The 12,998-nt window shown below is 33.5% G+C and overlaps 1 protein-coding gene across 2 annotated transcripts in view; it reads right to left on the bottom strand.

Moving 5' to 3' along the window:
- The window catches only part of LOC132725637 (ubiquitin-conjugating enzyme E2 E1-like), a 43,494-nt gene extending 30,853 nt beyond the window's left edge, over positions 1–12,641 (bottom strand). Inside the window, exons 1-3 of one of the 2 annotated variants that reach the window (XM_060710812.1) lie at positions 12,319–12,641; positions 11,782–11,937; positions 4,741–4,791 (exon numbers count right to left, since the gene is read on the bottom strand). In XM_060710812.1, the coding sequence (XP_060566795.1) occupies positions 4,741–4,791; positions 11,782–11,930 (200 nt within the window). In that variant the 5' untranslated portion in view covers positions 11,931–11,937; positions 12,319–12,641. Of the gene's footprint in view, positions 1–4,740; positions 4,792–11,781; positions 11,947–12,318 lie in introns of both variants that reach the window. The other variant, XM_060710811.1, reaches the window with a different exon arrangement.
- Between the last annotated feature and the right edge of the window lie 357 nt (positions 12,642–12,998).

Here is a 12,998-nt window from a genome sequence, read left to right as displayed (position 1 = left end):
TTTGAAACTCTCCCTTAAAATTATTAATAGCCTTGTCTAGATTGAAAGATGAACGAACCAATTTAAGATACTTAGCAGTATTAGAGTTAAACTGTTGATATGTTAGGTTTAAAGCTACACTGCCACTGTAAAGGTCATCGTCATGGCAACCGTCTAGGAAAACTAGAGAAAGAAGTCTTCTGAAACACCCCTTAGGCCCCAGCATTATTTCAGACAATCTGAAGCGAAAAACTGAGCAGAATAAAGTTATCTTTCCCTTTCGCTTTTTGTCCATTTTGAATCTTAAAACATTTCAAATTTGTGCATTTTCTTTTTTTACGAGGGTATACTGAGGTGACTGACTTCTATATATTTCTGAATTTTTAAAGAGTGTCGCAAAACTATTATTCAAATATTTATATTAAAACTTCTTATGTCAACAAATTTATTTTGTCCTTCTTTAAGAATTTAAATAACCATAACAAAAACATCCATCCGCTTATTAATTATCATTCTAAATCATGGTAGCGGTTTTAAAATTTTCTTTGACACATCATTCTTTTTTTTCAACACTAGGATACAAAACATTTTTGTAATAACAGACCTGACTACATACCAATAATAACCAGAATACTTCTGGATTTATTGAATACCAGTAGCAATATCTGTTCTGCACACATACCTGTCATATTTTTTATTAGAATTAACCTCAATTCACCAGTTAGCTGGCAGGAAGGGGAGTCGGGAGATAAAAATTAAAGTGGTCGTCATCGAGCAAATTATTGATCATTATGACTCCTTCACAGATATTACAGCTGATTTCATTGTACCATAGTATTGAAGTTTAAAAGACTTGCAAAATATACTTATATCAAGGATGCCAAATAGCATAGTTCTTTGCGAATCTATGTGTCTAATGGATTATGCAAAATCTATAAGGTCTGAGTATAGTGCCAGTTTCACAATGGCAGTTTGGTCTATGGAAATCACTTTAATGTAATTCAACTTCCCAACAAGTGCCAATGATAGTTGATACTGGAGTTTAAGGTCAAGTTCCAGTTTTATAATGATGGAGCTTTGGATAACTCATTGTCCATATTAATATGAACATTGTCCAAATCCACTATAACAAGATAGAGGTTAATGTCATTATTCATAGCATGACAAGATTATTCTGTTACAATCTGGAGCTTAGGATAACTCACTGTCCATGACGTTTGTCAGATTCCACTGTTAGAATTTGGAGTGAAGGATAACTGTCCTTGACATTTGTCAGATTACAGTTATAATCAGTTCCACTGTTACAAAACTGGGTGTTAAGTCAAGGTCATGAGCTCTGTCTAAGACATTTGACAGATTAAACTGTCACAAATCTAACCTTAAAGTAACTGTCAATGTCATCTGACAGATTACATTGTTACAAATCTAACCTTAAAGTAACTGTCCATGGCATCTGACAGATTACACTGTTACAAATCTAACCTTAAAGTAACTGTCCATATTATCTGACAGATTACACTGTTACAAATCTAACCTTAAAGTAACTGTCCATGGCATCTGACAGATTACACTGTAACAAATCTTAACTTAAAGTAACTGTCCATTCCACATGACAGATAACACTGTTACAAACCTAATCTTAAAGTAACTGTCCATGGCATCTGACAGATTACACTGTAACAAATCTTAACTTAAAGTAACTGTCCATTCCACATGACAGATAACACTGTTACAAACCTAATCTTAAAGTAACTGTTCATGGCATCTGACAGATTACACTGTAGCAAAACCTAAACTTAAAGTAACTGTACATGGCATTTGACAGATAACACTGTTACAAATCTAACCTTAAAGTAACTGTACATGGCATCTGACAGATTACACTGTTACAAATCTAACCTTAAAGTAACTGTACATGGCATCTGACAGATTACACTGTTACAAATCTAACCTTAAAGTAACTGTCCATATTATCTGACAGATTACACTGTTACAAATCTAACCTTAAAGTAACTGTACATGGCATCTGACAGATTACACTGTTACAAATCTAACCTTAAAGTAACTGTCCATGGCATCTGACAGATTACACTGTTACAAATCTAACCTTAAAGTAACTGTACATGGCATCTGACAGATAACACTGTTACAAATCTAACCTTAAAGTAACTGTACATGGCATCTGACAGATAACACTGTTGCAAATCTAACCTTAAAGTAACTGTCCATGGCATCTGACAGATAACACTTTTACAAATCTAACCTTAAAGTAACTGTACATGGCATCTGAGAGATTACACTATAACAAATCTTAACTTAAAGTAACTGTCCATGCCACCTGACAGATAACACTGTTACAAACCTAAACTTAAAGTAACTGTCCATGCCACCTGACAGATAACACTGTTACAAACCTAAACTTAAAGTAACTGTTCATGGCATCTGACAGATTACACTGTAGCAAAACCTAAACTTAAAGTAACTGTATATGGCATTTGAAAGATTACACTGTTACAACCCTTCACTTAAAGTGTCTATGGCATCTGACTCTGTCATAATATATTCATAAACCATGTCTGCCCATGGTATTAGTTGACAAAAACAAAACAAACAAGCAATGACATGTCATGTCATGTGATGTCAATCGACGACAGTGAAACCTGTCACAGGCATAAATACAATTAACATTGAACATATATATATATAAATGTTCCAAGTTTAATTACCAGATGTGGCTTCCAACATTTTATGCCAGATTTTGCTACAGGCAAATAAAACATTTACCACAGACAGTTTTAACTACCCATAGAAATCATCTGTGTTTATCAGAGGTTAATTTCTCGGGGAATACAAATATAATACTGAAGTAGTTTATTTGTTTGTTAAATATTTGAGATTCATTACCTTTAAGTTAAAATGAGTTTTCTGCAGACATCTTGCAGCAGAACCTAACATGGTATTTACTAGTAGCTGTGAAATAATATTGATAAATATTGCAAAAAATATTAACTTAGGAGTGTGTCTCTGAGATTTTCTGTACCACAGAAGCTAGTTTTACTGACAAATCTTCAACATTAAACACAAATCATTGGCTTAATTGAGGCTAAACACTTTATTCAACAATTTTCTAAATCATTTTTAAAAACTAGCTGCCATTTTGAATTTGAAAGAAGAACAATTTCCAACTTTTTGGTTGCCATGGAAGCTGGGAATGTTCTAAAAAAATCTATAATTTCAAAGAATCTGATAATATGTAATAATCAACATATGAGCAGTCCAGTGTGACTGAATCATATTTAGAGTCTCATCGTAAAATTACCAGTTAAATCTTCAAAAATAATTATTCACATAATTTATGATTGTTGAATGGGAACAATATCTATGAAGATTGCAAAGAAAAACATGTGAATTCAGGCATCGAAAAATGTTTTCAGAGTCACTTGTCCTGCAGGATGAGTAGTTTCTAAATCCAATGTGCCGGCAACATTTTTCTACTAATCCTGCATTGAGTTCTCTTAAATTCTATTAGTAATTAAAAGCGGACAAGTGGTATTTTTGAACCATAAGAATGGGGACTGAACAACAAACGTAACAACACTCCAAAAATCAACAGTTTTTTTTTTCATTTCACAGAAAATCCAGTTCTTTTTTTCCAGACTGACATGAGAGACCCTGTTGCAGAGCAGTTTTAAATCAATCAATTAGATTCTAGAATAAGATATACCCAGAGTTTTCTTTCAGAATGTCATAAAATGTCAGACATCTTTTATTTAGGTCTGAAGAGCTAGTAAATGACACAATTTATAGGAGGATTTTGAAGAAATAAGATCATGCATCTAGTGAGTATTGTAGACACACTGATGTTTTAATATAGAAATCTTCAAAACTGTTAACAGTTAAACTGAGACTTTCCTATCTTAATAACTTTGAGTAATAACTGGTCTCGAATAATGTTTTATGTGACCTTGACACTGCAATCTCAAATGTTATCGTAGCACCTAAATTTCAAGTGTTACCTTGACACTAGTCTCAAATGTGACCTTGACACTACTCTCAAATGTTACATTGGCTCTGTATGCTCAAATGTGATCATGACAATATGATCTCAATATGACCTTGACACTGGAGTCTCAGTTAATTGTGACCTTGACACTGATCTCAACTGTGACCTTGATAAAAAAAGTCTGAAATGTGACATTGACACTATAGTTGCAAATGAGACATTGACAGTCCAGTTGCAAATGTGACCATGACATTAGCATAAATGTTCACAATTGTCTTGTTCACAAATGTGACTTTTCTTATACTCAGGTCGCAAATGAATTGTGCAAATATTACACAATATCAGCTATAGAATCAACAAAAACTAAAAATGTGTCCATATAGAACACATATACTACCACAACACAGTCCATTTTTAGGTCTGCAGACAGACACACAGACAGACAAACAGATGTGCCTATAAACAAAATGTGCCATTTCAGTTGTTATATTTGTTTGTTTATAACAGGCCCATTTGCCCCTTATTCTACTATTACTGAATGAAGTTTGTTGTTTCTCTTTGTTCTGTTTACAGTAGAGACAGTGAGAATGGACAAGGGCAATTAATTCTATATGCCCCAACGTCCAAATGATGAGGGGACATAACAATCTGAATGATGATGATAAATTGTGACTGCAATTCTGATGCTTCAACCTTTAAAGGCAACCCCTCAGCCACAAAGGGGAATTATGGTTTGTTAAAATGGTAAAGAAACCTACCTGCAGTTTGGAGGTGGGTCAAGAGTTATCTCGGCAAGTTCTTTCTGAATCCTGAAATAAAATGATATATCAACAAATTAATTAATAATGGAAAGATTAAACGAGACTTACCTTAGGAAGTTGAAGTTTGATCGATATTTTATCAACCGCAATAATATAAATTGAAGCTCACAGAAAGTAAATCTTCATGGAGAAATACCATGATCTGTGCAATCCATCAATAACACAAGCTTCTGTTTTTGGTTTTATCAATGTATATTTATACAGTGCAGAATAACCCTCTGTAGAGAAATAACCTCTTCCCAAATGAAGATTTCTAAATGAATATATCATCTCTAAAGCAAAAAATCTCAGGAACAAACAAAGTTCTTTGTTTCCAAAACTGCAATGCAAAAAGATGATTGTATAGGCTGCATAAGTTTCAAGACCAAGCTACTACCTACCATTGCATACTCAGACCTGCTGCTTAAAGATGTAGCACATTGCTGACAGTGAAAGCACAAATGGTTCTTATAAGTGCTGATCCACTTGCAACAACACTTGAGATACTGGTACTTGTATGATAAACAATTTGTTACAAATTTCTTCTCCGACAAAGAGTACATTGTTTTCAATTACCATAGCTTTTTTTCACTCTTTTTTTTCCCTCAAAAAAAAACATCAGTTTCAATGAACATTTCTACATTTTTGGCTTCAACATGAAAATTTAATTCCTATGTTGATCTTTCCAAAATTATAACCTAATTCTGAGGGTTGTCCATGGCTGAGTGGTTATTATTAGGTTGTCGACTTCAAACCACTAAAGGTCTTGCCTCTCACTGCTGAATGTTCTAGCCGTTAGCCAGTTGACTCAGTAACCCTTAACTGAAAATTTAATAGCTTTTGCTATAAGTTATTACTTAATTACAGCATCTGTTTCAACTGATCTTTAAGTTAAATACTTGGGAAGCTAAAAGCTTATGGATACACTAGTATCTGTTCAAGGAACCAACCACAGTTGATTTTGCTCCTGACACACAGATAAGATTTTGCTCCTGACACACAGCTATAGCCTATGGAGGGCGATCGTTGCCAAAATTCCAAACATGTAATGTGTTCCTTTTAAAAACTACTTTTGAAAATGCGAACATGTATGTCTAGCATTTTTGATTGTATTCGTGCACAGCAAATGATATGCCTCTTAATCCAATCTTTTAATTGAAGGTACCCGCTTTTAAATAACAAGTTTACATGCAAATCTTAACAACTGACCTAACATGGAGAACAACAACAAATTTACAAGTTCGTATCTTCCATTGCATATAATACATAAGCATGTTTACACACTTGTAGATATATATCTGTACCTGAAAAATACAAATGAAATGTAAAACTCGAATACAGAAAACATAATTTAATAAAACGTGTTTCCAGTCGTAGAACTACAACAGTACGTTTACACAGTAACATGTTTAAAATGACAAAAGTAGATTCACAAAGTTAAACGATTTTAAATCATGCATGACGCCCCGCCCCTCTCTGAGTATTTACGATCTTCTATTACGGAAATGTACGGACAGGTATATACTCGTCGTCTCTCTCCTATTTCTCAATTAAGTGAAGGAAAACACGGCGTCCATTCTAACTTTTTTTTTTATTTCTATAAAAAGTCAAACATTTTTGGTATCAAATGAAAGATTACTCCATAAGCTTTCCATGAGTGCGTCGGAAATAAAAATGAATTAAATAGATGTATTGATATTTTTGTTTCAAAATGTATCATTTTTTCCTCTGAGAATTGATAAGAAAAACACGGCGTTCCCTCCAAATTTTGGATTGAAATAAAAGTGTGCTTCATACGATTTATGATATATAATTATATAATGCCTCAAAATAAAAATGAATTAAATCAAAATGTAAGTTAAGTTTATCATGTAATTTTCTGTAAAATAGAGAAAATAAGAATCCTTAAAGAACGCTCAAAACGACAAAATTGAGAATGTTGCAGGCTCGGTTTGATTGAACCTGTTCACGGTAACGGAAAGAGCAAGTTACCGCCCACGCCCCCTAGCACCGGCTTAAGCAAAATTCAACATGAACTGGTACAATTTTGAATTTTGAAACATCCGCAGATGTGTTTATATGGCGATTATCATGAAACCTTCAATGTGACACGTAAGTGCCATACCATGAAAAACGGCATATGGTCCCCAAGTAAAAAAAACAAAACACACTCTGAAATTCAGTAAGAGAAACATGGCGCCCCCTTGCTTACTTTTTTATTTCTTGGTCAATTTTGATAATTTTAGACTCAAGTAAAAGAATCCTTTATGAACTTTCTAGTGATGTCTTAAAAATGAAAATTAATTACGTAGAAGAATTAAAAATTTTGTTTCAAACTTATCGTTGATTATTTTTTCTTTCTTAAAACCACACTCATATATTAGGTAAAAAAATCACGTTGCTTCCTTTAGATACTTTATTCAAAAAAGAAAAAGAATATTGAATGAAAGCTTTGAACAAGTATATTACAAAATCTGGAAACAAAGTGATCCCTCGGAAGAATTAATCACAACAAAATTACATAAAAATTGCAGACTCGGTTTGATTGAGTCTGTACAACAAGTGCAACATCACTCACGCCCCCTAGCACCGGCTTGAACGGTACTCAATTCTCGACACTTAATAGCGTTGGCATCAATGATCCCGAAGGACCAGAAAAATATAACAACACTGAAGTGAAGTACGGGGCAACTTTTTACAGCTGCCACACAGCACTTGGCACCTGCTGTTGTGAAGTATAAAAATCTGGAAACAAAGTGATCCCTCGGAAGCATTTATCACAACAAAATTACATAAGAATTGCAGACTCGGTTTGATTGAGTCTGTACATGAGGGATAATGAACAAGTGAAAAAAGTTTTTATTCATACTGAAAATACCTTATTAAAGATTGTACATATGTGCTACGGATAAGTATTTTCTTGATTTCGGAAAGGATATCTCGGTGGTCGCTTTAAAATCCTATTTTTGCAAATACTTGCATAGTTTTTAATGAAAATGAAATTTGTGCCAATACATTTTTCAATGATACCAATAAAAATATTGGATGGTTTTTAGATTATCAATAAAATTACTCCCTTGAAGTTGGTCATTGTTTCCCCTAAAAATTTCCAAATCGCCTATTTTTCTCAGGAATATATGATAAACAAGATCAACAAGGAAAGGTGGCGCTCAATGAAAGCAACCCCACATGACCCAGCAACAAGAACAAGTGGCAAGGAGCCCAGGCGGACCCCAAACGAAACACAGGACAGGGCACTAGGCAGAGCACGGACAGGCTATTATCACTAAAATGATAAATAATTTGTAACTGATAAGAACACGATGTTAAATAATAAGCTAATGCATAAGTTATCTTTATAATCAGCAATTTTCAAGTGATGTTGCTAGTGACAAAACTTTTGTAACAAATGTAACAAATATATGTTATGAAAAATGCCGTATGTTGTCCTTCAGTTTTATTTAGAAATATGGGAGAGGCGCCGTTTTATACCTGTCCGCAATAGAAGTTCGTAAATACTCCGAGAGGGGCGGGGCGTTATGCTTGACTTAAAATCGTTTAAGTTTGTGAATCTACTTTTGTAATTTTAAACATGTTACTGTGTTAACGTACTCTTGTAGTTCTACAACTGGTAAAACGTTTTCTTAAACTCTATTTTCTGTATTTAAGATTTACATTTCATTTGTATATTTCAGATCTAAAAGTGTGCAAACATGCATATGTATTGCATGCAATGGAAGATACGAACTTGTACATTTGTTGTCGTTTAAGATGTTAGGTCAGTTGTTACGATATATATGTAAACTTGTTATATAAAGGCGGGAACCTTCAATTAAAAGCTTGAATTAAGATGCATATTATGTGCTATGCACGGGTACAATAAAAAATGGTAGGCATACAAGTTCGCATTTTCAAAAGTCATTTTAAAAAGGTACACTTTACATGTCTGGAATTTTGGCAACGAACGCCCTCCATAATAGCAATCTTTAGATTATTAGCCTGATAGATTAACAACTTGGCCATGCTGCCACTGTCACTGAACTTTATCAAAATATCTCTGTTCTTAATGATTTAAATCTTAGTCATTGTTCTTAATCTTAATGTCACTGATTTAAATCGTAAAGTCGCTGTTAAGTCTAATTAAGTCTAAATGTTACTGTTCTAATCCTTAAGTCACTGTTCTTAATCTAAGTCACTGTACTCAATGTAAATGTCACTGTACTAATCTAAATGTCACTGTTCTAAATCCAAACGTCACAATATTAAATATTAATGATTGACTGTAATGAATTAGTTGGCACCACTGTGGTGCAGGTGGTGACAAAGTGGTGTTGGGAAAGAAAGCAACAGACCGAAGACCTAACCTAGAGGCTGTGGACCTCGGCTCCGCCAGTGGAAAGATTCACATATAAATTCCATGACCCATAATAGTGCCATAACTGGTTAAGAAACCTGGAAGCAGAAGTCTAGCATGTCGGTGGTTGACCGCAAAACTGCAGTAACTTATATAATATAAAGGACTTTCAACAGTTATATGGTCAACCCTCGATGTGTCTTAATTAAGTTCTTCAGAATGTATACTAAAACAGTCAATTAAAATATATCCGGGAATGTTCTTGGCATTCTTTTCATCACAAATAACAACATGTACAGTGTTCCCATTCACGCACAAATGTACGTGAATCACGTATAATTTACAAAAATCACGCATGAAATTACAACTAGGTGCGTGCATGCACGTATAAAAATTGAAGTTGAACTGCCAAAACATTATCCGCAAATTCGAATCACAAATCAATATTCTACTCATAAATCTCTGAAATTGTTTACAAGACCGTAAAAGTCGATACGACCGTAATTTAATCTGAGGTCATAACTCGGGTTTCCCAGCTGTGCTATTTTTAGCTTATGGACTGGTTCATAATTATTAACGACGCTTAGCGACGCTCTATATTAAACGCAGTAACAAGTCTACATCCGGGCAATACAAATAAGCCGTCTGAAATATTAAATAATCGCTGGAAAAGTTATTAAAAAATGCAACGCAATTTAAATGAATGGTTCCATAAAAGCGATTCCAGCGAAAAATCGCCGACCTTTACTCAATCCTCTAGCGCAAATCAAGAACCAGGCCCTAGTGAAAATAGTGTTGAACCCCCCAAAAAGAAACATTGCAAACGATTTCAGAACTCCTGGTTGTCCGAATTTTCATGGCTTAGATTTGACAAAGACAACGGGAAAATGTTTTGTTTAACATGCGAGATATATGAAAAAAACACTTAAAACTGTCTGTGTTTAACTGACTTGCTTGTCTAAATTATAGTTTGTACCCCCTTAATATTCTGTGTACCCCCAAAATTATGACCTAGGGGGTACATGTACCCTCAAATTTAAATTCTAGTGGGAACACTGATGTAGAGGATGAGATGATGCAGCTCAGCCAGACACAGGATTTTAATCTTTGGGTCAGAAGGGGAAATCACCAAGTTAAGACTGTTTTAATCAAGGTAGGTAACTTGGTCTAGGTATACTATTTAAAATCTAAGAAAATGTTGCAGGAAAACTCTTCTGCACTCCGATTATAGAATCAATTCTGATACATCTGATGCATCTAATGTGCCATTAGTGCAAAATTAAAGTCAAAAGAAATCCACTATGCATTATGAAATATAATTGTTATTAAAGTAATGTATTTCCACAAACTTTGGTATTAAAGTTCAACACCTACTATAAATTATTATAAAAGGTTTCCTGGCAAAACAGTGGGATAAGCTTATGATCAAAGTTGAGCATAAAATAACAGGAAATTATAGTAAATCAGTAATCATCCTTGAAGGTTAAAAAAGAAATAAGTAATATATAACAATTAGGGATCAAACATTATTTTCAGTTTTGCAATATATGTGCTACAAGCTGAGGCTGTAACATTTTAAAATACTTGCCTTTCAACAAATTGTACTTGTACATACAAGCAAACAAAGTGGAAAGCGCGATCCCTGACAATGCACAGATTTATACATGTCTACCTGGCATACGTACATTACAGGCTAACAAATTAATTGGTACAAAGAATTTTGTCTTTCGTTCCCAGCAATATTGAAAAGGGGGAAAAAAACAAAGAAAAAATCATTGTCCTGATAATGTAAATGGATTTATCTATATTTGTGCCATGTGAAAATCTTATGTACACATGCTTCAAATAATTTCATAAATTTGTAAAAGATATCCCTTCCAGGGCTTCTGCAGGTGTAAGGCTGGTACTGGGCCTCATATCATTGCCAATTTGCATCAGGAAAATTTGTAAATATGTAAACTGAATATGATATACTATTTAGTAAGTCCTATACTTCTGATATATGTATAATATTCCACAATTATAAAACGTTACTTAATTCTGATCTTTCTTTTCAGCATAATCTAGACTCTCCCCCTGCACATGCTACATAAGTAGTGATTTCCTTACAGTGAAAGAATTACTTCCCTAAATATAATATGAAATAAAAATAATAATGCCTCTTCAAATTATTCATCAATGATCATCAATAATAGTATTTGAAAATTCTTCAAATCTTAAGTATTTCATCTTCAGGTGATCAAAATTAATGTAATAAACATCAAGAAATAAATCCAATTTAAATTGTTAAGACTCACAAGGAAATTTTTAACAACCCTCATCATGTGTATAGCCTTCACTGTGTTCATATATTACATATTGATTTTTTAAACTAATACATGAAAATTTCCAGAAAAAAATTAAACCATATTAAAGTATGAGCCAAACATTACAATAATCATTAAAAATTTTATTATTTTTTACTGAAACAAAAGAGCAGGGCCCCGTCAAAGCTTATATGCAAATGAGCTCAAGATGTTGTATATACCAATATTAAATACTAGTTTTCATTTCCAGCATAGCAGAAATCCACCATGTGACTTTAAACCACAGAAAATGATACTAGGAATATCAAATATTGCATTAATGATAATAAAATAACTCGCCTTTTAAGGGATGTACTCATCAACTTGTTGTTTGCGGTGGACTTCGCAGTTTTAGGGGCTGATGAGCCAGATGGGCCAGCGCCTTCCTCGTTTCCATTTGCCTGTGCGCGAGACCTTTTCTTACCACGACCAGAATTGCTGGTTGACATGTTGCTCCTAAAATCACTGCAATAATAACATCATCTATTTTAAACATTTAAACCATAGATCTAGATCTACCTTTAAAAAATATTGCCATTTAAAAAACCATTTCATTCAAATGTGTTATTTTTCATTTATTTCAATATTAATCATTATTTTAAGAAAAACGTGAGGAATGAAATTGTGATCTTTATTCCATATATCTAATTATTGCGTTATTAAAAAGATTCAAAAGAAAGATGCATGAAAAGATGAAGCATTGATAACAGTAACAGAGTGAAACTGTGAAAATGAAACACAGATTAACAAAGACGTTCATCAGAAAAACAATCATCAAGAAAAATCTAGACCAAGCTAAAAATCGTCACTTAGCGGAGTTATAGAAGAAAGAATTACCTTTCCGAGTCTGTGAAAATCCAAATGATTCACTTTAAACTAACACTAAGATTTCGTCTCAAATATAACGCAAATTTCCAATTTGCACCAAAGACGTGCACTTTTTCTTGATGGCTGTTCTTGTTTCCTCCCCAAAAGTTAACAAGTAAAATTTTAACCGAAAAAATAATTGTAATCCGGGATAAAAACAGAAAAATCACATGTGTTAGATAAATTTCCGGATGTAATATGTACATAAGTTGCAGAAGATATCAGGAAACTTCTCTCAGTGAATTAAATAACTCGATTGAAATTATCGATCATCTAACGGGGGAGGTTCTTGTACGCACTGTAATCCATCGAGATCATTAGACCATGTGTATTTTTTCCGTTGGGGTTTCGCGATAAGTATTCAGGCCATTTTAATGTTGTTTACTGTCAATATAACTGATTATTTATCAATGACAGTCAGGAACTATAACAGACGTTTTTCTATTAATCAAAGAAAGGTACAATTGACTTATCATCCTAACAAATCTGATAAAGTCTAGATTGCAGAAATAGAACCTACCTACCAGATAAAATGAAATAGTCCAATTTACAGCCCCGATCAACAGGCCAGACCAAAAATATTTGCCAAAGGCCATAAAAGAAAACAATGCAAGTATTTGTTTCACGTTTAATAAACAACTTCATCTCTA

Source organism: Ruditapes philippinarum, unplaced genomic scaffold (assembly GCF_026571515.1).
Source record: "Ruditapes philippinarum isolate M1 unplaced genomic scaffold, ASM2657151v2 ctg133_1_1_1_1, whole genome shotgun sequence".
NCBI lineage: Eukaryota > Metazoa > Mollusca > Bivalvia > Venerida > Veneridae > Ruditapes > Ruditapes philippinarum.
The sequence above is the reverse complement of the archived record's forward strand: the minus strand, read 5'-3'. Positions and strand labels throughout refer to the sequence as shown.